Genomic DNA, 27,685 nt, shown 5'->3' on the forward strand with positions numbered 1-27,685 from the left:
TATATATGTGTCTTTAAAGAGGAATCTAATGGTTTGAAAAATTGTAATCGTATTAAAAATAACGCATTTCAGATATTCAGACATGAAACAGGTTTGATATAAGTTCACATGGTTGTACACCTGTATGATCTCACAGAAGGGGACAACAGGGAATGCAAAACCAGCCATCCCATACCAGCATGGAAAATGGACGTTAAATGGTGATGGATGATGGTGATATAAACTTTGTGAGTGGATTTGGTAGATGGAAACTCTAACCACTGAGCACATGGCTCAGTGGTTAGAGTGTTAAGGTTACGATTGTGAGGTAGTGAGTTCAATTCCCAGACTTTATTTCATGTTGCTCCAGTTCATTCAGCTGTAGAAATGAGTTGCGACGTCACAGGTGCCAAGCTGTATCGGCTCCTTTGCCTTTCCTTTGGAAGAGGGAGACCCAGGAAGACATGGGACCAGGTGTTGAAGCATGATCTTCAAATGTGGGGCCTCACAAAGGCAATGGCTAGTGACCGAGACCGTTGAAGATATACCATGCTCGAAAACACCCATCAAGCCAAGTGAAATCATAGTCGTAGCTGTTGTTGGTGTCACATAACTGGCATCTGTGCCGGTGATACATAAAAGGCACCTTTCAAGCATTGGGCCTCACAGTAGCAATGTCACCGATGCTGGTGTTGCGTAACTAGCACCTTTCGATCACTGGGCCTCATGGAAGCAATGACAAATGACCAAGACATTCGGCAATATGTTGTGCTTGAGAAGAAGAGCCATCAAGCTGAGTGGAACTGTAGTCGTAGCAGATACTGGTGTCACACAACTGGCACCTGTGCCAGTGACATGTAAAAGCACCCATTACACTCTCAGAGTGGTAGGCGTTAGGAAGGGCATCCAGCCGTAGAAACCATGCCAAATCAGACTAGAGTCTGGTGTAGCCCCTCAGCTTACCGGCCCTGGTCAAACTGTCCAACCCAGGCCACCTTGAACAACGGACATTAAATGATGATGATGATGATGATATTTTCTATATTTCGACGTCCCTCCTGTTGCCAACACCTACCGGTGGCCAAACGAGCTAATATTTCTCCATGGCCAGACACAGGTGGGACTGAACCTGAAACTACCAGGTCGCAAAGAGAGCCTCTTAACCACACAGCCATGAATGCTTAGCAAAAACAACAAACATAAAGGTAGATCATTTGAACAGAGCCAGAGGCAAGATATTAAGGGCTTTTTTTTGATAGACAGGAGACATAAGAAGGACTTATCTCACCTCACCTCACACATCAGTGACAACAAGATAAACTGGTAAAAACCAGTCTACACCTGAATAACAACCACAGCAGCAGCCGAGTGTGAGGCCTCAGAACAATAGAAAAATGATGTGAATGAGGAGCAGAGGCTGTGTGGTAAGTAGCTGGATTACCAACCACATGGTTCCAGGTTCAGTCCCACTGCGTGGCACCTTGGACAAGTGTCTTCTACTATAGCCTCGGGCCGACCAAAGCCTTGTGAGTGGATTTGGTAGACGGAAACTGAAAGAAGCCCGTCGTATGTCTGTGCATGGAAGATTGGAAATGAAGAACTAATAGTATGGTGATGATGCTCAATGTCAGACAAGGAGGCCAAACACATACACACATGAACGCACACATATGCATGCAGATACACATACATATACACACATGCACACACGCATATATGCACACACACATATATACACATACATGCACACACGCATATATGCACACACACATATATGCACATACATGCACAAACATATATACATACATGTACACACATATGCACACACATGCATATATATACACACATGCATACATTTATACATACATGCACACACATGCACATACATATAAACACATGCGCACACACATGCACATATATATATATATATATACATACATGCACACACACATATGCACACACATATACACACATACACACACACATATGTACACACATGTACAAACATATATACATACATGCACACACAAGCACATACATACGCACACACAGAGAAGTCATTCTGAACAATAACAAGAGTCCCTAAGTGCTAGAAATAAAAGCCAAATTTCCTTCAAATCATACCCCACCCGCCACTTGCTCACAAAACATGAAAGAGGGGCAGATTAATTAATGTAGTTACAGGTAAAAAAAAAAATGAGACAAGATGAACAGTGCTGGCTCACCTGTGATCATGGGCCTACTTGATCAGAGGTAGCCTTGGGTTAAATTGGCCCTCTGTCAGTTATGACAATGAGTGTTAAGCGGCTGAGTATTCCACAGACACACATACCCCTAATGTAGTTCTCAGGGAGAGCCAGCGTAACTCAGAGTGAGACAAGGCTGGACCTTTGAAATACAGGTACAACTCATTTTGGCCAGGTGAGTGGACTTGAGTAGTCACCGGGAATTGAACTCACAACCTTATGATCATGAGCTGAATACAATAGCCACCAAGCCATGTGCATTTACTTAGGGTTAAAAGAAATCCAATTTGAAAAGTTTTGTTAATACTTACAATATCTGGACAAATACCCTGAAATAAATAAAAGAGGAGATGTATTAATATAAACAGGACAGATACAGGAAGAATAATGGATTTTGGCTAAGGTACAAGACCAATATTTGGGGGGGGGGGGGTAGTCAATACCACTGGCCCAAGTATGCGACCGGTACTATCTTCTATAAACCCTGAAAAAAAGATGAACTGCAAAGTTGACTTAGGTAAGATTTGAACTCGGAATGTAGAGAGCCAGATGAAATGCCACCAAACATTTTGTCCAATGTTCTAAGGATTCTGCCACTCCACCATCCAAATAATAATAATAATAATAATAAATGCCCGGATGCAGTACCAGGCAATGGCTCTCATGGATTCTGATCTTAACTGATTGGAAGTGTTATCATGTACATCGTTTTGTCTTGGTATAAAAAGATGGGCTACAGCAAATATTCTGCTCAATACCAGATTTGCTTGTCCGTTGTTTGACCATAACCAGTTGAGCATGTCCCTTAACACTGCCAGATCAGACTGGAGCCTGGTGTGGCCCCCTGGCTTGCCAGCTCTCAGTCAAACCATCCAACCCATCCCAGCATGGAAAACGGACGTTAAACGATGATGATGATGCTGCTTAATAATTCTGCCAGCTCACTGCCTTAATAAAAACAACAGCAATAACGATGATGATGATGATGATGATGATGATGATGACCGTGGCATGAGGAGAGGTGATGCAAGCAATGCATCCAAAACGATAATTAAAACAAGCAGCACAGAAAAAACTAAACTAAACAAAACAAGAACAGGTTTAGCAAACAACAAAATATGTGGTATTGAAGCAGTTTTCTCTGACAGAGTAATTAACTGTATGAGTTTTATTAACGAAGTTACAATGAAGAAGCTGTCTTCAAAGGGAAACGTTGCTAAACTGCTGGTTGTATTAATTATAAAGTCTCAGGAGAAGAACAGAAAAGTTAACATAGGATAGGTGCAGGAGTGGCTGTGTGGAAAGTAGCTTGTTTACCAACCACATGGTTCCGGGTTCAGTCCCACTGTGTGGCACCTTGGGCAAGTGTCTTCTACTATAGCCTCGGGCCGACCAAAGCCTTGTGAGTGGATTTGGTAGACAGAAACTGAAAGAAGCCCGTCGTATATATATATATATATATATATATATATATATATATATATGTATGTATGTATATGCATGTATGTAAATATTTTTATTTTGCTTGTTAAAGTCATTGGACTGCGGCCAAGCTAGGGCATTGCCTTGAAGGACTTTAGTGGAACAAATCGAAAGGAGGAAAAGGAAGGGGGGGGGAGAAGAAGAAGAAGAAGAAGGAGGGGTGGCAGGAGGAAGAAGAGGAGGCGAGGAGGAGGAGGCAAGGAGGAGGCGAGGAGGAGGTTGTTGAGGAGGAGGCGGCTGAAGAGGAGGAAGAAGGAAGAGGAGAGAAGGAGGAGGGGAAGGGGAGGAGGCAAGGAGACAGAGTCGAGGAGGAGGAGGCTAGGAAGACAAGGCGAGGAGGGGGCGAGGAGGATGAGAAGGAGGAGATGAAAAAGCAGAGGCTGAAAACAAAGAGGAGAGTGAAGGAGGGTGGAGGGATGAGGAAGGGGGAGGAGGAAAGGAAGAGAAGAAGAGGTCAAGAAATAGCAGCAGCAGCTAATAAACCCTGCTGTTAGCCATGATGACCCAAAAGCAATAACAACACTGATACAAATTGGAGGGGGGGGGGAAACACTATGGTCAACTGAATGAACTTCCAACCCCCAAATACATAACTGGTACTTGGTTACATCAGCTCCTTCCCTGCCACCCACAAGCATTTGAAAGGTAAAAGTGACCCTTGGCAGGATATGAACTCAAAACATGAAGTAGGGCCATAACTAAATCCTGCAAACCATTTTGTCCAACGCTCTGCCGCTTCTGTCAGTCTGCCACCTTCCAATTAATAATCGTCCTTAATGCCTGTTGCAGCATCAAATATGGCAGCTAGCATGTGACTGGTTCTGTCTGTGTGTCACCCAGGCAGCTATCAAGTTGTGGACAGATAACTATCAATGGTGCAGGGGGGGGGGAATAATTTGATATGAAGGGAGACAGAGACAAGAAATCGTAAATCTTACAGCAGGGAGAAGGGGTGGGTGGGGTGGGGTAGTGGTGGTGGCGGGGAATGATGATGATGATGATGATGTAGCTGTTGACACTGATGATAATGATAAAGATGGTAGTGGTTGTCATGATAGTAGTGATGATGATGATGATGATAGTGATGATGATGATGATGATGATGATGATGATGATGATGATGATGGTGGTGGTGGTGGTGGTGATGATGATGATGGTGGTGGTGATGGTGATGATGATGATGATGGTGGTGATGATGATGATGATGATGATGAGAGTGGCAACGATGATGATGGTGATTATGGCAACGACGATGACGACAATAACAATGAAATGTAAGACTGCAAAGAATTAGAAGACATAAAGCAATGCTTTGTGAGATCAAAACTATGATGTGGCAGCGAAGGACAGATGGAGGGAAGCGATACGGGGGGGGAGGGGGTAAGGATTGTATGACGGAGCTGATTGGGTGGGGGGGGGGATGGGGGGGAGACAGAAATATTAATGATTCATCATTATCATTCTTGAAGAAGAAGGAGAAGGAGGAGAAGAAGAAGAACGAGAAGAAGGAGAAGAAGAAGAACGAGAAGAAGAAGAAGGAGAAGAAAAAGAACGAGAAGAAGAAGAAGAAGAAGAAGAAGAAGAAGAAGAACGAGAAGAAGAATAAGAAGAAGAAGAACGAGAAGAAGAAGAAGAAGAAGAAGAACGAGAAGAAGAAGAAGGAGAAGAAGAAGAAGAAGAAGAAGAAGAAGAAGAACGAGAGGAAGAAGAAGAAGAACGAGAAGAAGAAGAAGAAGAAGAAGAAGAAGAACGAGAAGAAGAAGAAGAAGAAGAAGAAGAAGAAGAAGAAGAACAGATGCAAGAGGAAGAAGGAAGAAGAAGAAGAACAGATGCAAGAGGAAGAAGGAAGAAAATTCGGCCAGAAGAACGAATGCAGTAAAGATGAAGAGAGAGAGAGAGAGAGAGAGAGGGTGTATACAGCAACTGTGGGTGTATATAGACAGAGTTGTGTATAGAGCCTCAGAAGCATGTATGGCAATAATCATGCGTATAAAGGCATGATGTGCACTTTAGTTAGTTAAGTAAATTCTACAGATTTGATTATTAAACAAACAGTGTTAAGTATTTGAGACGACATTTATTGAAAAGACTTTGTCAGCTAATTTGATACGATACATTAACCGGCCCAGATTTATGAGAAAAGTACCAGAATTTCGTGTAATGAATCGTTATTGTATAATTGCTTACTAGTACATTTCTCTTCTCTGATGTCGACTTCTTCACACATATATACATGTATTTATTTATATATGTGTATACATGTGTGTGAATTACATATTATATGCGCACATATGCAGCGTGTGCATGGAGACGTAACTAACACACATAACATCCAGCAATCTTAGTACTACATGGGTGAGCTACATGGAGCAAGATGTAAGCTCCTAGTTCCGTTGACATTGTGATGCAGTTTCAATTCCCAGTGGGCCAAACGCTCTCTAATTTAATCGCTTTTCAATGATGGTGCCAAAATATAACTTAGTTGTAACAGCCTGGCAAAACCAAAACAAGAAAAACAGCTTCACGTTTTTGTTCAGTGTGAGGTCAACATCGAACATACAAACGAATGGCACTGCAGATGGATGAGGAGAGCTGTGTGAAGAAATGCCACTCCCAAACAGTGGAAGGAATCCGGGGTAGAGGGAGACCCAGGGAGAAATGGGATGAGGTGGTGAAGCATGACCTTCCAACGTTGGGCCTCACAAAGGCAATGACAAAAGTCCGAGATCTCTGGAGGTATGCTGTGACTGAGAAGACTCAGCAAATAAAGTGAGTTCACAGCTGTAACCTACACTAGTGTCACATAACCAGCCCACTCAAAAGTACCTTGGATTGTAGGGCAACATGCTGTGCTTGAGGAGACCTATTAAGTCAAGTACATCAACATCAACAGCAATATCAAAATCAAATCAAATTGTAGTTGTGAGCCCCGTGCCTGTAGCATGTAAAAAGGCACCATCCAAAAGTGGCTGATACCAGTGCTGCTTTGACTGGCTTTCGTGCCAGTGGCATGTAAAAAGCACCATCCAATTGTGGTCGATGCCAACTCCTCTGGCCCCTGTGCCGGTGGCACGTAAAAAGCACTAACTACACTCTCAGAGTGGTTGGCATTAGGAAGGGCACCCAGCTGTAGAAAAACTGCCAGATCAGATTGGGACCTGGTGCAGCCTCCTGGCTTCCCAGACCCCAGTTGAACCGTCCAACCCATGCCAGCATGGAAATCAGACGTTACACTTTTACACATTTACTTGTTTCAGTCATTTGACTGCGGCCATGCTGGAGCACCGTCTTTAGTCAAGCAAATTGACCCCAGGACTTATTCTTTGTAAGCCTAGTACTTATTGTATCGGTCTCTTTTGCTGAACTGCTATATTACGGGGATGTAAACACACCAGCATCGGTTGTCAAGCAATGGTGGGGGGGACAAACACAGACAAATAAACATATACACACATACATATATACACACATACATATATAAGTCCATCGTATATATATATATATATATATATATATATATATATATATATATATATATATATATATATATATATATATATATACATATATATATACGATGGACTTCTTTCAGCTTTCATCTACCAAATCCATTCACAAGGTCTTGGTCGGCCCGAGGCTATAGTAGAAGACACTTGCCCAAGGTGCCACACAGTGGGACTGAACCTGGAACCATGTGGTTGGTAAGCAACTCTTGCGCCTGTGTTAAACGATGATGATGATGATGATGATGATTGCTGCATAGGTCAGATGGGATTCATTGGGGCAAATTTCTACAGCTGGGGACGCTCTTCCTGTCACCAACCTTGATCTGTTTCTAAGCATGCTAATATTTTCCCTTACTGCAAACATCTTTTTCACAGGAGACTGAAAACAAACAATACTGCTTACAAGATGGTGGATGTTTGTTTACAATTAGATTATGATGTCAAATCAAGAAGACAGAAACAAACATGCACACACATCTATCTACTAGCTTGTCTGTCTAAAGATGGAATTAAAATTCAAGCTGTGTCCCCTGGGAGCACATCTGCATATTTCAGCATTTCTGAATCCGTATGTAGATGTTACATTTGTGCAAGATCATCATCATCATCATCATCATCATCGTTTAACGTCTGCTTTCCATGCTAGCATGGGTTGGATGATTTGACTGAGGAATGGTGAACCGGATGGCTACACCAGGCTCCAATCTGATTTGGCAGAGTTTCTACGGCTGGATGCCCTTCCTAACGCCAACCACTCCAAGAGTGTAGTGGGTGCTTTTATGTGCTACCAGCACGAAGGCCACTCTGGCAGTTGCCTGTTTTTATCCCCCACCGCCTCTTGGAAATTGGTGTTGGTGTTTATATGCCCTCGTAACTTAGTAGTTCAGCAAAAGAAAACGATCAAATAAATACCAGGCTTATAAAGAAGAAAAAATAACGGGGGGAATCGATTCATTCGATTAAAGATTCTCCAAGGCGGTGCCCCAGCATGACCGCAAACTGATGACTGAAACAAGTAGACGATACGAGAGAAAGTACGTCTTGTCTGATGTTTAGTGATACAAAATTGTTTGTCGTCCTTAAAAGGTTGTAAAACGCCGATCAAGGTGGAGGGTGTGCGTTTGACATATTTTTGTCTGATTTGTGTGTTTTTGTTGACTGACTTTCGAAGAGTTTCATAAACGAGATTACTGTTGAAATACATGTATAATACTTAAAGTTGTTATTATATGTAATGTGATATCAACGGTGGTGGTCGTTGTTGGAGTTGTTGATACTGCTAATTACCTTCTGCAGTGATTTATTGCATTATTGCAGCTTTTTAGGATTTATGTTCCAGAAATATAGGTTTTCTACTTTATTTTCTTCTTTGGCATTTCTTGGATTTACTTTCTTTGTTGCAATTATGTCGTGGAAGAGACATTCTCACCATTTAATAAGACAAAAGTTGTTAAATTCACTTTAAATTAAAATTAATTTAACGACGTGTCAAAAGTAGGGAAACTGTGTCAATGACCAGGTCACAGTTTTGACAGCTCGTGAAATAAATTTAAATTTGAACTGAACAGCTGTGTGTAATTAAATGGCCAATGTATGTGATTGCTTCAATTTCCACACACACACACACACACACACACACACACACACACACACACACAATCTCAGATCAAAATCATTTGTTAAACAAGAACAACTCTGAAATATTTTGATACTATTTTGTTGTTTAGTTAATTTCTGCTGATGGTTCTTAACCAGGGTTCATACAACCCTTGCGGGGTCAGTATAATAATGAAATTATGGTGTATAGTGCTCAGGTGCACTACAACTCATCAAAGGTGCATGTATAACACATAGAATCATGTACAAGAGTCAGGACAGTGAACAGTGCATGAGTCATGATAGACATGTGTGCATGCGTATGGAAGTGAAGGAATCATAGAGATTTTAAAGGATGCAATGTCTCGGCAACTAACAACTGATGCAGGTAGTCTGTTCCATGCTTCAGCAACTCTGAGTGTGAAAAAATGTTTGTGAAAGTGATGGGCGATGTGCTGTTTTCTGACTTTGTAGGCATACCCATGTGTGTTAGACACATGGAGCTGAAAAAGGTGCTCAAGGTGGCTGTTGGTGCGACAGTTAATAATTTTGTGGGTGTTTACCAAGTCAGTTGTCAGACGTCGGAGCTTCAACATATTTATGCCCAGGGAAGCAAGGGGTTCAGAGTATGGTGGATGCCTGGTGGAAGGTATTCGCATGGTTGCACCTCTCTGAACAGTTTCCAGGAGGTCAATGTCCAGGGCAAGATAGGGGCTCCAGACATGTGATGCAAATTCCAAGTGTGGCCACACAAGATTTTGTTGTTGAACTTTATGTGCCATAAATTGGTTGTACTTCTTATAACACACAAAGTATTTTAACTATTTCTTAAACAATTCCTAATATTTAAATAATAAAAAAAATTAAAATAACAGGTGCAGCCATCTGGTTCACCAGTCCCCAGTCAAACCGTCCAACCCATACCAGCATGGAAAGCGGACATAAAATGGTAACACCAATGGAGATTAGAATATAAACAACACTCACCTGATCAGTAAATGGCATGTCTTCTTGGGGTACAATCAAACCGCAAACACTGAAACAAAGAATTGATTCTTTAAATAAGAGCAGGTGTGTGTGTGCGTGCACACATACATGTGCATAAGCACATGTATGTGTGCATCTGCACATTCATGTATTAGTGTATGAGAATGCACAAGTTGTTGTGTGTTTGTGTATGAACATGCTTCATTAAATAAGAGTGTGTGTGTGTTTGTGTGAGTGTGTGAGTGGCTGTGTGGTAAGTAGCTTGCTTACCAACCACATGGTTCCGGGTTCAGTCCCACTGCGGGGCACTTTGGGCAAGTGTCTACTACTATAGCCTTGGGCCGACCAAAGCCTTGTGAGTGGATTTGGTAGACGGAAACTGAAAGAAGCCCGTCGTATATATGTATATGTATACATATGTGTGTGTGTGTGTGTGTGTTTGTCCCCCCAACATCGCTTGACAACCGATGTTGGTGTGTTTACGTCCCCGTAACTTAGCAATTCAGCAAAAGAGACTGATAGAATAAGTATTAGGCTGACAAAGAACAAGTCCTGGGGTCGATTTGCTCGACTAAAGGCGGTGCTCCAGCATGGCCACAGTCAAGTGACTGAAACAAGTAAAAGACTAAAAGAGTATATATGTGTGCATGTGCATATCAGTGAACATGTGTACATGAATGCATGTGTGTGTTTGTAAGCCATCATCATCATTTAAAGTCCATTTCCCACATTGGCATGGGTTGGATGGTTTGACCACAGCTGGAGAGCTGCACCAGACTCCAGATGTCTGCTTCGGCCTGGTCTCTATAGCTGGATGCCCACCCTAACCCCAACCACTTTACAGAATGGGGACAGGGTGCTTTATACAGGGCACCAGCACCAGTGCCTTCTATGTGGCACCAATGCAATTATCATATTAATATCATCATCATCATCATCATCATCATCCTCATCGTTTAACGTCCGTTTTCCATGCTGACATGGGTTGGACAGTTTAAACGAGGTCTGGAGAGCCAGCGGCTGTACCAGGCTCCAATCTGATTTGGCAAAGTTTCTACAGCTGGATGCCTTTCCCAATGCCAACCACTCCAAGAGTGTAGTGGGTGCTTTTTATGTGTCACCAGCACAGGAGCCAGTCAGGCGGGCCTGGCATCGGCCATGCTTGAATGGTGCTTTTTATGTGCCACCAGCACAGGAGCCAGTCAGGCGGGCCTGGCATCGACCATGTTCGGATAGTGCTTTTTACGTGCCACCAGCATGGGAGTCAGTCAGGGTGTTCCCGTGCCGGCGGCACGTAAAAAGCAGTTTCATTTAATAAGTACTTACGTGTGCAAATGCATGTATACATGAGTGCAGATACCTTAAATAGCAGTACATGTATGTGAAAATGCATGTATGCATGTGTGTGCATATGCACATTAGTTTATGGGCGTGTACAAGTGCATGTCTGTGAGTATATTTCATTAAGTCTGAACAAATGCAAATGTAAGTGCATGCATGTATGTGCAGGAGTTCATGTGTGTAAACATACATTATATGTACCTCATAGGGGTACATATGTACTTCACAGAGGTACATATGTACCTCATGGAGGTACACATGTATGTCATGGAGATACATATGTACCTCATGGAGGTACATATGTATGTCATGGAGGTACATATGTACCTCATGGAAGTAGGCCCTTCTGAGTATGAGGTCCACTAACAAGGATCAAACACATTGTTTGGCTCCTGTAAAAAGCACCCCTCGAGCATGGTTGATGCCAGTACCGCCTGACTGGCCCCCATGCAGTAGTCGGCATTAGGAAGGGCATCCAGGTGTAGAAACTTTGCCAGATCAGATTGGAGCCTGGTGCAGCCATCTGGCTTGCCAGTCCTCAGTCAAACCATCCAACCCATGCCAGCATGGAAAACAGACGTTAAATGATGATAATGATGATGATATTTTCAGTATGTATGTATGTATGTATGTATGTATGTATGTATGTATGTATGTATGAAGTGACAGGCCCTGCCAAAATTATTGTATCTTTCCTCTTCCTCACAGCAGAGAAATATCTGAAAAGGTCTGTCAGACTGCCTCGTGATCTCAGAAGACAAAATGGGAAAGGCGTTGCCCTGGAAGATATGAGGGAGATGCACTGAAACAGCTATTCTGACTCACAGGACTCATACTTGCAGATAGTCATCTCTGCCCCAATAGGAATGACCAGGAATATGTTCTGGGAGCCGAGACACCAGAGGTTTCCACTGCCATAGGCTCGACCAAAAACCTGTCAGAGACTGGCCAATATTTTGACCCTTCAATATAACCTTTTACTCACCCTTTCTGCCCATGGCGACTACTGAATTTGTCCCCAAGTTCAGGGCGTCTGGTTTGTCGTAGTAGTAACTTGATTAAGAATGATTCTTCCATGTTTGATGTGATCATCACCTTTTCCACATAAGACGGCACTGGGCCTCGATACCTGCAAAAACAGAGGAAAATATTGTTTAAATCTTAAAAAGGCAGCAGTGTAAAAATGACATAATTACTTCTTTCATCTTTTGTTTCAGTCATTAGACTGTGGCCATGCTAGAGCACTGCTTTGAAGAAATTTTAGTTAAATGAATCAACCCCAGGACTTATTCTGTCAGCCTTTTTCTGCAAAGCCACTAAGCTACGGGGACATAAACAAACCAACACTGGTTGTCAAGCGGTGATGGGAGACAAACACAGTGCAGCCTTCTGACTTGCCAGTCCTCAGTCAAACTGTCCAACCCATGCCAGCATAGAAAGCTGATGTTAAACGATGATGACGACGATGATGATGATGATGATACACACACACACACACACGACAGGCATCTTACATTTTTCCTGCCACCTGTTTCCAAACAAGGTGATATTTCCTCATGACTAAACATGTTTTAACAGAACATTGGAAGGGAACGACCCTGCTTGTATGACAGTGATACTCATTTACAAGTACTAAGCTTACAAAGAATAAGTCCTGGGGTCGATTTTCTCGACTAAAGGCGGTGCTCCAGCATGGCCGCAGTCAAATGACCGAAACAAATAAAAGAAAAAGAATAAAAGAATATATATAAATATATATATATATATATATATATATATATATATATATATATATATATATATATATATACATATATATATATATATATACATATATATATATATATATAGAGAGAGAGAGAGAGAGAGAGAGAGACAAACAGACAGACATAGTGGGCTTCTTTCTGTTTCCATCTACCAAATTCACTCCCAAGGCTTCGGTGGATCTGGGACAATAGCAGAAAACATTTGTCTCAGGTGTGGCAGAGTCGGATTGAGCTGAAAAACTACATATTACACACACACACACACACACAACTCTTGCCCAAGGTGGCACAAAGAGAGACTGAACTTGAAACCGTGCGGTTGGGAAAACAAGCTTCCTAACAGCCCCACCCCCGACCCAACCAACCACAGCTACACACATGCTTCCTTATATTCTGATGACAGCAGAAAGATTTTGTGTTCCTTGCCCACATTTCTTCCCCCCAGAATGCAAGCTAAGCATTCGTAAGGGAGACCTTGAAGTCCCCCCTCCCCCACCCCGACCCTTCCTCCGAGGAGATTAATAGAAAGACATGTTAGTGTTACTCTGTCATGGATGGATTCACCTCATTCACTTGTCTAGGCCCAGTCATGGACAGACTTTTTTAATTAAACATTCCACTTAAAACAAGAAATCAAGCTATTCAGGGACATTTTTTTATTTATTTATATATATGGTGCGTGTGTGTGTGTGTGTGTGTGTGTGTGTGTTTCTGCCATTGTGTCACATGAAGCTCAGCAAAGCAACTTTATATATACATGGGTGTGTGGTAAGTAGCTTGCTTACCAACCACATGGTTCCAGGTTCAGTCCCACTGTGTGGCACCTAAGGCAAGTGTCTTCTACTGTAGCCTCGAGCTGAACAAAGCCTTGCGAGTGGATTTGGTAGACAGAAGCTGAAAGAAGCCTATCAAGTGTATGTATGTATATATACATATATATATATATATATATATATAAAAAGCACCATCCAAACGTGGTTGATACCAGTGCCACCTGACTGGCTACCGTGCTGTTGGCACATAAAAAGCACCATCTGAATGTGATCAATGCCAGGCCCACCTGACTGGCTCCCATGCCGGTGGCACGTAAAAAGTACCCACTATACTCTTGGAGTGGTTAGTGCTAGGAAGGGCATCCAGCTGTAGAAATATTGCCAGATCAGATTGGAGCCTGCTGCAGCCACTGGCTTTCCAGACCTCAGTCAAACTGTCTAACCCATGCCAGCATGGAAAACGGACGTTAAAATTTTTCCTTTTCAAAATTAGTTGAAACGAAGGCAACGCATTTCAACAGAAATATGGTAACAAAACGGTTAAAGAGATCATCATCATCATCATCACCTTCATTAACTGTCCATTTTCCATGTTGGCATGGCATGGACTCCTTGACAGGACAGTTTGGAAAGCCACAGAACTGCACCAAGGCTCACTATCTGCTTTGGCATGGTTTGCACAGCTTGATGCTCGTCCTAACAGCAACAACTTAAAACCTTCCGTCAAAATTTCTTGTTAATTTATGATTCAAACACCAGCTTAATTAATGACAAATTCATTTTACTGAGTCCTTCATTATTTTACTAATTAGCTGGAACAAAGGCAGCGCATATCAAAAGAAATACGGTAACAAAACAGGGAAAGCAAACAACTTACATAATAGGTACATCTCGGTACTCTGGTTGTTGTGGAGGTTGGCCTGGGGCTGTTTGTAAGGTATTCATAGTAACTGTTGGCATATATTTATTCACCATTACTTGTTTGTTGGAAACCATTTCCCCTAAACACACAAATCAAAAAGGGAAAAAAAATATCATAAAAATTAAATTCTTGGACTTATCATCATCATCATCATCATCGTCATCGTCATTTAAAGTCTTCTTTCCATGCTGGCATGGGTTGGACGGTTTGACTGAGGACTGGCAAGCCAGGAGGCTGCACCAGGCTCCAATCTGATCTGACAAGATTTCTACAGCTGGATGCCTTTCCTAACGCCAACCAGTCCGAGAGTGTAGTGGGTACTTTTTACCTGCCGTTGGCACAGGAGCCAGTAAGGCTGCACTGGCATCGGCCACTACTATGGTTTCACTTGACTCAACAAGTCTTCCCAAGTACAGCATATTACCCAACGATTGAAGGGTACCTTTAAATGGGTCAGTTATGTGACACTGGCATCGGCCACAACTACAATCTCCAAAGGTCTCGGTCGCTTGTCGTTGCATATTAAACAAATATCAAAAGTTTCCTTTTTGTTTTTTCACAGGTGTGCCCATGGGGAAATTTACTTCCCAACCGCAAGGTTCTGGGTTCAGTTCCACTACATGGCATCTTGGGCAAGTGTCTTCTACTATAGCCTCGGACCAACCAAAGCCTTGTGAGTAGACTTGGTAGATGGAAACTGAAGGAAGCCCATCATGTGTGTTTTGTGTGTGTGTGTCTGTGTGTGTGTGCGTCTACATGTATGTGTGTGTGTGTATGAGTGTTTCACTGCTACTACCACTTGACAACCAGTGTTGGTGTGTTTGCATCCCCATAACCTTAATGATTTGGCAAAAGCGATTGACAGAATAAGTACTGGGGTTAATTCCTTCAACTAAAATTCCTGTAGGTGGTGCCCCAGAATGATAATGATTTAAAAAAGAATTTGAGTTTTATATGCTACAAAGTATGGTATAAAACACTTGTCAGAAATGAAACCAACTTACCAGGAGAAGCAATTCCATCAGAATCCAGAGCTTCGTGTCTCCAGATGGGTTTGCGAGTTGTGGCATCCAGGAGTGGCCCCATGACCTTTTCAAATGTTTGGTTAGCATATCTTTTTAAGGTGCAACTTTGTTTACGATAAACTAAACACCGTCCGAAACCTGGAAAGACAGAAAAATCAAATAAACATCACAAATGAAAGTAAGCATTGCTTGTATTATGGTAAAGATGTCCACTTCACAACTTATGATGCATCAGAAGGAATTTGTTGAGGCAGGTTTTCAAAACAGATGGATGCTCTTCCTGTCACCAACCCTTACCCGTTTCCAAGCAAAGTAATATTTTCTCCATGGCATCTTTTCCATGGAAGACTGGAAACAAACAACACCACCTGTACAACAGTGATGCTCATTTACAATCAACATGTGATGTCAAGACAAGGGAACACATGAATGCACACACACACACACACACACATATCTCTTTTACTCTTTTACTTGTTTCAGTAATTTGACTGCGGCCATGCTGGAGCACTGCCTTTATAGTAGAGGAAATCGACCCCAGTACTTATTCTTTGTAAGCCTAATATTTATTCTATCGGTGCCTTTTGCCAAACCGCTAAGTTACGGGGACGTAAACACACCAGCATCGGTTGTCAAGCGATGTTGGGGGGGGGGGGGACAAACATATACACACACACATACATATATATATATATATATACATACATGACAGGCTTCTTCCAGTTTCCATCTACCAAATCCACTCACAAGGCCTTGGTCGACCCAAGGCTATAGTAGAAGACACTTCACTTGCCCAAAGTGCCACGCAGTGGGACTGAACCGAGGACCATGTGGTTGGGAAGCAAGCTACTTACCACACAGCCACTCCTATGCAAACTGACATACATACAGGGTTGGCCAAAAGTCACTCGACAGTAAATCAAAATTCCATAAATACTATTTGTAATTCTGTATTAACTCGAATGGAAAAATGTGTCGCTCAAGAAGGACTTCAGTTTGAACAATTTTCATGATGTTTTATATTTAGATGCTTTTATTGAATTCTTCGAGGTAGGGGGCTCAGAAAGGGGGTCTCAGAGAGTAGAACCCCTACCTTGCTAAGTTAGTTTTCCACCACATTTCTTAAAAATCATGGTAGAGGCCTTGGTCTTGGGACCACTCATGTCTAGAAACTGAGGTTGGGGGTAAGCAAGGGCATGCTCCATGTAGAAAATTCAGCTCCAAAAAGGCCTCATGATAGCAAAGGAGAATGGGCACAAGCCCTCCTAAAGGTTGGGGTGAGCTGCACCTGCCTACCTCAGTTGCTATGGCATTGAGGTAGATCCGGCCACCCCCATTAACAGGTACAAAACCCAGATTTAAAACACTGGATGATGATTCAGTTGTTAAACATAAATAAATCTTGGAATTAAATGGTTTAGATTTACTGTCAGGTGACTTTTGGCCAACTCTGTATAAACAGATATACGATGGGCTTCTTTCAGTTTCCATCTATACAATCCACTCACAAGGCTTTAATCAGCACGGGGCTATCTTAGATGACACTTGCCCAAAGTGTCACGCAGTGGGATTGAACTTGAAACCACACAGTTGGGAATATTCAGTACTTAAAAAATGACAGAACATTGATGAGATTATAAATTTTTAAACTGTATTTGAAAGGTGCAGGCATGGCTGTGTGTGGTAAGAAGCTTGGTTGGAGGCCCTTCCTAACACCAACCACTCCGCAAAATGGACTCAGTGCTTTTTATATGGCACTAGCACAGGCGAAGTTAGTTTTGGTATGATTTTTACAGCTGGATGCCCTTCCAGATGCCAACCACATTACAGTGTGGACTGGATGCTTTTAACGTGGCACCAACACTGGCAGGGTAACCAAGTAACTCACAAGACAAGGAATTATGAGAGAGGCAAGGCATTTGAGGAGGGGGAACTTGTGTCAGAGGATGAAAGGTGAGGGTTTGACAAAGAGACAAAGAGACAGAAGCAGGTGTCTTGCCACAACAAAGGGGAGCATATTAGAGGAGGTGATCGAGTATCAAATGATGAAAGGTTAGAATGTAACAGGGAAATAGAGGAGCAGAAACAGGTGTCTTGTTATCAGGGTTGTGGAGTCGAAACAAAAAACTTCGACTCCGACTCTGACTCTTGTACTATTGGCACCTCCGACTCTGACTCCTCTACTATTGGCACCTCCGACTCTGACTCCTCTACTATTGGCACCTCCGACTCTGACTCCTCTACTATTGGCACCTCCGACTCTGACTCCTCGTTATGTAATCCAAGGGATTGTGGTCTACATATCTCATAAGGCATACGCTTGTATTTTGAGTAGGCCTATATGTTATAATTGGTTTATATCAAAGAATAAAGATATTGTGAGTCGGAATCAGAGTCAGTATAGTTTTACCGACTCTGACTCCAGCTACCCCTTAATTGTTTCAGACTCCAACTCCACAGCCTTACTTGCTATAGAGGAGGTACATGGTTACCCAGAGAGAGAGAGAGAGAAAATTCTTCGAAGCAGTGCCCCAGCATGGCCACAGTCTAATGAATGAAACAAGTAAAACACAAAAAAATATTATTTTACAAACTACTTAACTTTTGACATCTTAATCTCATCAACAAATCTATAAACTTTTTTACAATAAATTAAATTCAAGAAAATTTTTTTAAGAACTTTTTAAATAAATATGCAAAAAAACACAAATACAATAATAATAAATCAATGAATAGGAAAAAAAAAATTGTAAATCAAAAGAAATATTAAATGTCAAAGCACCAAGTTTTTTTCTTTTTTTTTTTAACATTTTTCTTCGTTTCGGTCTCTCTCAAATCCTGTATCAACATTTAATAAACAATAAAAATATTTTTAAATGTTTTAAATCCAAGGGATAGATTAAATGTCAAAACACGAGGCTGGTTTTTATGTTTCTTTTTCTTAATTTTTATAAAAGAAACAAAAAATCTTTTGAAGGAAACAAATACCAATTCAGAATAAACGGTGGTCAAAAATATAGAGATGGTATCTAAAATGGTGTATCTTGTTACTTTTGCAATATTTTTTCAAGAGATTTCCTCCTCAGTTTAAGGAAACACAGTTAGAGCAGGTGAACTAAAGTCAGAAGCCAATTCTTAATGTCATCTGCTGGTTAATAAATTGACACTCTGTCGGTTACAATCAGCAAAACAGCCTGCTCGGGGAATTAAAGTGCTAAATACTCGACAGGCAGATGTAGCCTTACCATAGTTCTCAGGAAGGTTCCGCATGACACAGATAGTGACGAGGCCAGCCCTTTGAATAACAAATACAACTCATTTTTGCCGGTTGAGTGGACTGGAGTAATGTGATATACGAGGTCTGGTCAATAAGTATCTGGACTGTTGCCATGGTAACGAAGCTAAAGCACAGAGTGAAGCCGCTTGGCACCGATAGACCTTGGACTCTGTTGTGCATGCGCACTAAGTTCTAACATTCTAGCTCACTTCCGCTGTTTACAGCAGCGCTTGGAAGGAAGGTGTGTAGCGTGTGATTGTCGCAATGACCATGACAGAGAAAGTTGAGCAGAGAATCATCATCATCATCATCATTGTTTAACGTCCGCTTTCCATGCTAGCATGGGTTGGTCGATTTGACTGAGGACTGGTGAAACCAGATGGCTACACCATGCTCCAATCTGATTTGGCAGAGTTTCTACAGCTGGATGCCCTTCCTAACGCCGACCACTCCGAGAGTGTAGTGGGTGCTTTTACGTGCCACCAGCATGAAGGCCAGTCAGGCGGTACTGGCAACGGCCACGCTCAAAATGGTGTATTTTACGAGCCACCTGCACAGGAGCCAGTCCTAATTTGGCCAAAAGCTTGGTGATACCTACTTCAAAGAGGCCTGTGCAAAGTTTTCAAAAAGTTTCCATTGTGCATCATCTTGAGAGAAAAGCTGAACATTAGAAGCATCGTCTTGAGAGAAAAGCTGAACATTAGAAGCATCAGTTGTGGCGTGCAAGAGAGACGATTGCGCTGGTATGGACATGTGGTGAGAATGGAGGAGGATAGCTGCGTGAAAAAGTGCCACACCCTAACAGTTGAGGGAACCCGTGGAAGAGGTAGGCCCAGGAAGACCTGGGCTGAGGTGGTGAGGCAAGACCTTCGTACATTGGGCCTCACCGAGGCGATGACTACGGACCGAGACATTTGGAAATGGGCTGTGCGTGAGAAGACCCGGCAAGCCAAGTAAGATCGTTGCCAGTGCCCCTGGACTGGTTCTTGTGCGGGTGGCACATGAGATGCACCATTTTGAGCGTGGCCGTTGCCAGTACCGCCTGACTGGCTCCTGTAGGATTTTCGAGCGAGATCGTTGCCAGTGCCCCTGGACTGGCTTGTGCGGGTGGCACATAAAAGCACCCACTACACTCTCTGAGTGGTTGGCGTTAGGAAGGGCATCCAGCTGTAGAAACTCTGCCAAATCAGATTGGAGCCTGGTGTTGCCATCCGGTTTCACCAGTCCTCAGTCAAATCGTCCAACCCATGCTAGCATGGAAAGCGGACGTTAAACGATGATGATGATGATGATGATGTTCTCAACACAATCAAGGAGATCTTGTGCAACTGAAACCCAAGTGTCTTTTTGGTCAGCTGAAAGTAGTTTTGGCACAAACATGGCAGACACGCATCTCATATCCAAACCTTCAGTGATAATGGACTGAACTGAACCGTAACTAATCTGCAGATCCTCTGATAATTCATGAATGAAGATTCAATGATTTTTCCTCACAGCTGCAAGCACATCTGCCATGTTTTTCTCAGCTCTGCTGGTCGTGGATCTCCCAAAATGTTCATCAATATCGACATTTTTACAGCCATCTTGGAAACGTTTGAACCACTTGTACACTTGTGTGCAGCTCATACACTCCTCTCCATACACTTTCTGCAACTTTGCACAGGCCTCTGAGCAGGTATCGCCATGACAACTTTCACTGTCATGATCAATGTGACGGCCACACGCTACACACCTTCCTTCCAAACACTGTTGTAAACAGCAGTAGTGAGCTAGAATGTTAAAACTTAGTGCACATACACAGCAGAGTTCCAGGTTAATCTGTGCCAAGTGGCTTCACTCTGTATGCTTTAGCTTTGTTACTACGGCAACAGTCCGGATACTTTTGATCAGACCTCGTAAAGTGTTTTACTCAAGGACACAATATGCCACTAGGAATCAAACCCACAACCCTACGATCATGAACCGAATATACTAACTGTTATATGGACTGTTAGATTTGTAATTCGTCTGACGTTCCGTGTGTCATGTGGTTCGTTTGAGTTCATTGTTTCATTGTTGTTGTCTTGTGGGACTGTCGTAGTATAATGTCATTGATATATATATGGCGGACATGACTTTATACTAACCATCAAGCCACGTGCCTTCACCATGTGCTGGCTAATAACAGAAACAATATTCTACCACGCCAAATGCTTTATTGAATCTAGACTTTGTACCATGACTGTTGACAGTTCAAACCCTACCATGGTCAACTTTCACATCCAGCAATAAAATTAAATATCACAATGGCTGTGTGGTTAAGAAGTTCGTTTCACAGTTACAGAGTTCTGGGTTCAATTCCATTCTATAGTACTTTAGGCAAGAGTCCTTATCATAGCTTCAGAAACTGTGTGGAAGGCTACATAGGGAACTTGATAAGGACAATTATGGACATATGTGCTGTGTGTAACAATGAACGAATATTACCAATAAACTAATACATTGAATAAATATATCTTGTAGTACTTATTCAACCCATCTTGCAAAGACACTTCCTTATTCCTTACTCTCCACACCACCACCACCACCATCATCATTGTTTAACATCCGCTTTCCATGCTGGCATGGGTGGGACAGTTTGACAAGAGCCAGTCAGGCAGTAGCCTGCACCAGACTTCTGTAACTGCTATGGCAGGATTTTTACAACTGGATGCCCTTCCTAACACCAGCCTCAGCAGAGTGGACTACCACTCGGCAGTGAATACTAAGAGCCCATTGGAAACCTATAACCAACATTGCTATGGTTCATAAAATCCTTGATTTACATGGAAGAGGAGGTGTCAATGAATTGGTGAACTTCTGTTAATGATTGGCCTACCATCAGACAAACTGGTCCATTATCAACTCAAAATGGTCCACCATCTTGTCAAATTGGTCCATCTTCTAGTCAAACTGGTCCACCATCTAAAACAAGCTGGTCCATTGTCTAGTCAAATTAGCCTATCATGTAGACAAAATGGTCCACCATCAAGTGAAACTGGCCAATGGTCTAATCAAATTACTCCACTGTCTAATAAGAATTCTCAGTTTTGAATCATTCTGCATCCCTTTACATTATGAAAACTAATAGAAAAGGACAGTTTGACAATTTTCTGACCCCCAAAGTTGCTTACCTCGATCTAAAGACGCTTTATTTAAGACCAGAGCATCTTCTATATCATAACCACTGTAACTCATAACAGCTACGATAGCATTCTGCCCAGCAGGAATCTTGTCAAAGTTGATCAGTTCAATTGTCTACAACAGACAAAACAAATTCAATATTTATTATTTACATATCATCATCATCATCATCATCATCATCGTTTAACGTCCGCTTTCCATGCTAGCATGGGTTGGACGATTTGACTGAGGACTGGTGAAACCGGATGGCAACACCAGGCTCCAATCTAAATTTGGCAGAGTTTCTACAGCTGGATGCCCTTCCTAACGCCAACCACTCAGAGAGTGTAGTAGGTGCTTTTATGTGTCACCTGCACGAAGGCCAGTCAGGCGATACTGGCAACGGCCACGCTCGAAATGGTGTCTTTTATGTGCCACCCACACAAGCCAGTCCAGGGGCACTGGCAACATATATATATATATATATATACACACACACACACACACACACACATAAATTGGAAGGTTTGGAGGTGATGTACATGAATTATATATTAGAAAAAATAATAAGGTACTCAGATATCTGGATGGTTGTACATTTACAGATTTTTATTAATATGTTACATGTTTTTATAAATATTAGTGTTTGCACCTATTCTTGTAGGTAAAAACCTATTCATTTTTGCCGACTGGATGGACTGGAGCAAAATAAAGCATCTTGCCCAAGGATTTGCACTGCTGGGTATCGAACTCGTGACCTTGTGATTGTGAGCTGAATATCCTAATTGCCAAACCATGCACCACCAAATATCCTAACCACCAAACCATGGGAGGAGGAGGAGAAGGAGAAGGAGAAGAAGAAGAAGAAGAAGAAGAAGAAACAATAATGAATTACAAAAAGAAGTCTTAGATTAACCTTTGATTTAACAAGTGGTGCCTGTGGATAGCAGAGCAGGTAGAGGAGTGTATCGATCCTGTTTCTTTGATTATAACCAATCGTTCCTGAGGAAATAAAAACAAATTAAAATTATTGATTAACAAACAAAAATCAATTAAAAAGAGCAATACAAACGGGGATATATTTAATTAATTAAATGATTAATTATAGAGATTTAGTAACAAAACAACTTGATGTATTTCTATGCGTTGTATAAATTTCGAACGAAAGACAGAAGGCCTCAAATCTGAGTTGAAGGATATTATTTTAAACATAGGCGCATGGCCCAATTGTTAAGTTAGGGTGTTGTATTCACAACGGCAAGTTTGTGGTTTCAATTCCCAAACCAGGTGTGGTGTGTCTTGAGCAAGCCACTTCATTTCACATTAATCCAGTCCATTCAGCAGGATATGAATGAGTAAACTTTTTAATGGACTGACATCGCATTCTAGAAGAGTGCTGCTATCTTGGTTATTTACATGCCATGAAAAGTGGGTAACCGGACCCATGAGTCTTAGGACTTGAGACTACGATGTCCAGGGGACAACGTATTATTTTATCACCCATCTCCCCATTATTTGAAAGGAAATACAAACAAGACATTTGTACTACAGAGCCAGAGCTGGTTTCAGCCAGGTTGGTAATGAAAGGGTTAAGAATTATTTCTCTATTATATATATTTTAACCCTTTTGTTACCATATTACTGTTGAGATGCTCTGTGTTTCTTTCAATTACTTTAAATATAACAAAGAATTTAGTAAAATAACATAATTATCATTCAGCCAGTGTTAGGAACATAAATTGTGATTAAGGTTTGGTGGAAGATTTTAATTCAGAACTTTTGAAAACAAGACATTTGTACTCAGAGCCAGAGCTGGTTTCAGCCGGGTCGGTAAGGAAAGGGTTAAATATAACAAAGAATAATTGAGAGCATCTCAAAATGAATACAGTAACGAAAGGGTTAAACACATCAGATATTTAACATAGTAAGCCTGCATATGGCTGCTTGTCCGGCTAAAAGTAGCAACCAAAGCCTGAATTACTTCCAACTGCTTTGAAGAAAAGCAAATGACACTTTAGAGAACGTAACTATCACAGAACGAAAACCGAAGATCATGGTTAACTGGGCTCATTTAGAGATGACCAGGAGCTAAACAACAACAACAACTAAAAAAATAAAATAAAATAAAATAAAAAAGTAAAGTAGTGACATTATATACAAAGAAAAAAAGAATGAAACAAGGAACTAAATATGTTACATGATGTAACAATGCTGGGAAATATTAATGTTAAGGAAGGGGTGGAGCAGAATGTCGAGTTTTGTCGAAATGAATTTACATCATACATGTGTACTATATACACAAGATTATTTGCAGAACTTAACAACAATGTTCATAACAAGTGTGTGTGTATACATGTATGTTTATATATGTGTATGTGTCCACACACACACACACATCTCAAGTTTGTTAAAATGTATATATAAGCAAGATTACTAACAGACAGTAACAATAAAATGTGTAATTGATAAGAGTGTGTAAATAACATATACACCTATATATATATAATATATATAAACAAATACATGTACACACACACACACACATATATATATACACATATATACATACATACATGCATATGCCAGTATTATATGCACGACGTGTATACGCGTGTATCCACACCCATTCTGCCATGTTCATGCCAACAAAGATTATATACAAAAGAAATTTAGAACCAGCTGTGCATGATATCCACAGAGGCAATAATTACATTTACATAATTACAATGTGAGTATATACATATATCCTCGTCATCACCACCACCACAACCACCACCACCAATATCCTCGCCCTCATCACCGGCATTTCACAGATGTTTCTCCATGCTGACATGGGTTGGTCAGCTCTGACAGTGGCCCACATCTCGTCCTAGTTCTTCACCATTTGGCACACAAAATAGGAGAAAACCAGCTACCTCTGTTGTAAAGTGCGTGTGTGTGTGGGGTCTGGCAATACAAACAGGAAAATAGATGCATAAAAGCATGCACCCAGTACACTCTGTAAAGTGGTTGGCATTACGAAGGGCATCCAGCCATAGAAACCATGCCAAAACAAACATGAAGCCTGGCTGGTCTTCAGCTGGCCAGATCCTGTCACACCTTCCAACCGATGCCTGCATATCACCATCATCATCATCATTTAATGTCCACTTCTCATGCTGGCATCGGTTGGATGGTTTTGACTGTAGTGGGCGCTTTTTACGTACCACCGGCATGGGTGCCAGTCAGGTGGCACCGGCATCAACCATGCTTTAATGGTGCTTTTTACATGTTACCGGCATGGAAGGCAGTCAGGCGGTACTGACAATAATTACGCTCAAATGGTGCTTGTAACGTGCCACAGGCATGGGACCAGTCAGGCGGCACTGGCATCGACCACGCTCGAATGGTGCTTTTTACGTGCCACTGGCACAGGTGCCAATTAAGCGGTACTGTCATCGGCCACCTTAGTAATAATTATTTCTACTCTAGGCACAAGGCCTTGAAAACTGTTGGGGAAGGAGGCTAATCAACTACATTGACCCCAGTGCATAACTGGTAGTTATTTCAACGACCCCGAAAGGATGAAAGACAAAGTTGACCTCAGCAGAATTTGAACTCAGAACGTAGTGGCAGACGAAATATCACTAAGCATGTCACCCAGTGTGCTAACGATTCTTCCAGCTCACCACCTTAATAATAATTATAATAGTAATAATAATAGCCATAATAATAATAATTATAATTCAATTTCTTAGAGTAAAAAGTTAATTAAAAAATAGCAACTTACCCATTGCCTGTTTTCCCATAGCACATTGGTAGGTGTTCCTTGGAGACTGGTTATGATGAGGGTAGGGTATCAAACCAGCACAGACCCCTAATATGGTGAACGGTTCAATTTCTAAGTGGGTTGTTTCGCTTTAAGACAAAAATAGAAGATAACTATTAAAACATAAACTAGAATGTTAATGTATGTGTGTGTGTGTGTGTATGTGTGCGTGCGTGTGTGTGCGCATGAGGAGGGCATCTGTGGAAGTGGTAGACTTAAGAAGACATAGCATGAGGTGGTGAAGCATTATCTTTAAATGACAAGTAATCAAGACCTTTGGCGGTTTGCAGTGCTTGAGAAGACACATCAAGCCAAGTGAAATCAGAGGCACCTGTGCCAGTGACACGTAAAAGGCACCTGTGCCGCTGACACGTAAAAGGTACCCTCTACACTCTTGGAATGGTTGGCATTAGAAAGGGCATCAAGCTGTAGAATCCATGCCAAAATCAGACTGGAACCAGGTGCAGCTCTCCAGCTGGCCAGTCCCAGTCAAACCATCTAACCCATGCCAGCATGAAAACGGACGCTAAATAAAGATGATGATGATGATATATATATATATATGTTCTGCCAAATCAGACTGGAGCCTGGTGTTGCCATCCGGTTTCACCAGTCCTCAGTCAAATCGTCCAACCCATGCTAGCATGGAAAGCGGACGTTAAACGATGATGATGATGATGATGATGTTGTAAAGTGGGTTCCTCCCACTGGTGTGATGTGTGACTGCCATTGTACTGTGGTTGCTGTTTTATGCTAGTAGCCACAATAGTTACTAGTCATCCGATACCGCTGTATCTCTTCGTACCGGAATAGTAATATACTAACTTCTTCTGTCTTACTATCGCTGATAGTTCCACAAGACACCGACTAGAATGGTCGACTCTCAACTCTTCGACTCTCAACCCTCTCTGAACAAGTGGCTACTGGTCTATTTGTAATGGCTGGTTCCTACCACTTTTTACCAGGCGGGGTATACAGTTTCACTATACAGCAATATTTATATTTGTTAATGTTTGTTTTTATATTTAGTTATAATAAAAACAATTTTACATTAATCTCAAGGGTCACTCTGTACTTTTGTAAAGTACAATTTATTATTCTTTGTGTCCTTGAGCAAGGCACTTTATTTCACGTTGCCCCACTGCACTCAGCTGGCAAAAATGTGTCATACCTGTAATTCAAAGGGCTACCCCTATCACAGTTTGTATCATAATGAGTCCCTCTGAGGACTACATTAAGGGTGTGCATGTCTGTGGAGTACTCAACCACTTGCATGTCAATTCCACGAACCAGCTGTTCCATTGATCGGATCAGCTGGAACACTCGTTGTAACTGATAGAGTCCCAGGGTGATGCATTTCTTTCATTTTCCAGCTACGAAATCCACTCTTGAGGCTTTCACCAGCCCAGGACCGCAGTAGAAGATACTTGTCACAAGGTGTGTGACCATGTATTTGTTCCTTCCCATCTGTGTCTTGACATTGTTTACATGTATAAACCAGGGCTGTGGAGTCAAAACAAAAAACTTCAACTCCGACTCCTCTGCTGCTTGCACCTCAGACTCAGATTCCTCTGCTACTCGCACCTCGGACTCCGACTCCGCTGCCACTTGCACCTCGGACTCTGACTCCTCTACTACTTGCACCTCGGACTCCAACTCTGCTACCACTTGCACCTCGGACTCCAACTCCGCTACTATTTGCACCTCTGACTCCTGTTGATGTAATTAAGTGATTGTGGTCTACATATCTCATAAAGCATATGCATACGCTTGTACTTTGAGTAGGCCTCTATCTTCTAACTGGTTTATATTAAAGAATAAAGACATTGTGAGTCA

The 27,685-nt window shown here is 41.8% G+C and overlaps 1 protein-coding gene across 1 annotated transcript in view; it reads right to left on the bottom strand.

Annotated features, from left to right (window-relative positions):
- The window catches only part of LOC106873287 (DNA-directed RNA polymerase III subunit RPC2), a 76,265-nt gene that overhangs the window by 12,163 nt on the left and 36,417 nt on the right, over positions 1-27,685 (bottom strand). The window contains exons 18-25 of the mRNA XM_089348206.1: positions 25,811-25,938; positions 22,958-23,043; positions 22,053-22,176; positions 15,603-15,761; positions 14,554-14,677; positions 12,123-12,266; positions 9,797-9,845; positions 2,537-2,554 (exon numbers count right to left, since the gene is read on the bottom strand). Of these exons, the coding sequence (XP_089204332.1) occupies positions 2,537-2,554; positions 9,797-9,845; positions 12,123-12,266; positions 14,554-14,677; positions 15,603-15,761; positions 22,053-22,176; positions 22,958-23,043; positions 25,811-25,938 (832 nt within the window). The remainder of the gene's footprint in view (positions 1-2,536; positions 2,555-9,796; positions 9,846-12,122; positions 12,267-14,553; positions 14,678-15,602; positions 15,762-22,052; positions 22,177-22,957; positions 23,044-25,810; positions 25,939-27,685) is intronic.

This window comes from Octopus bimaculoides, chromosome 2, assembly GCF_046866305.1.
Source record: "Octopus bimaculoides isolate indiv1 chromosome 2, ASM4686630v1, whole genome shotgun sequence".
Classification (NCBI taxonomy): Eukaryota; Metazoa; Mollusca; class Cephalopoda; order Octopoda; family Octopodidae; genus Octopus; species Octopus bimaculoides.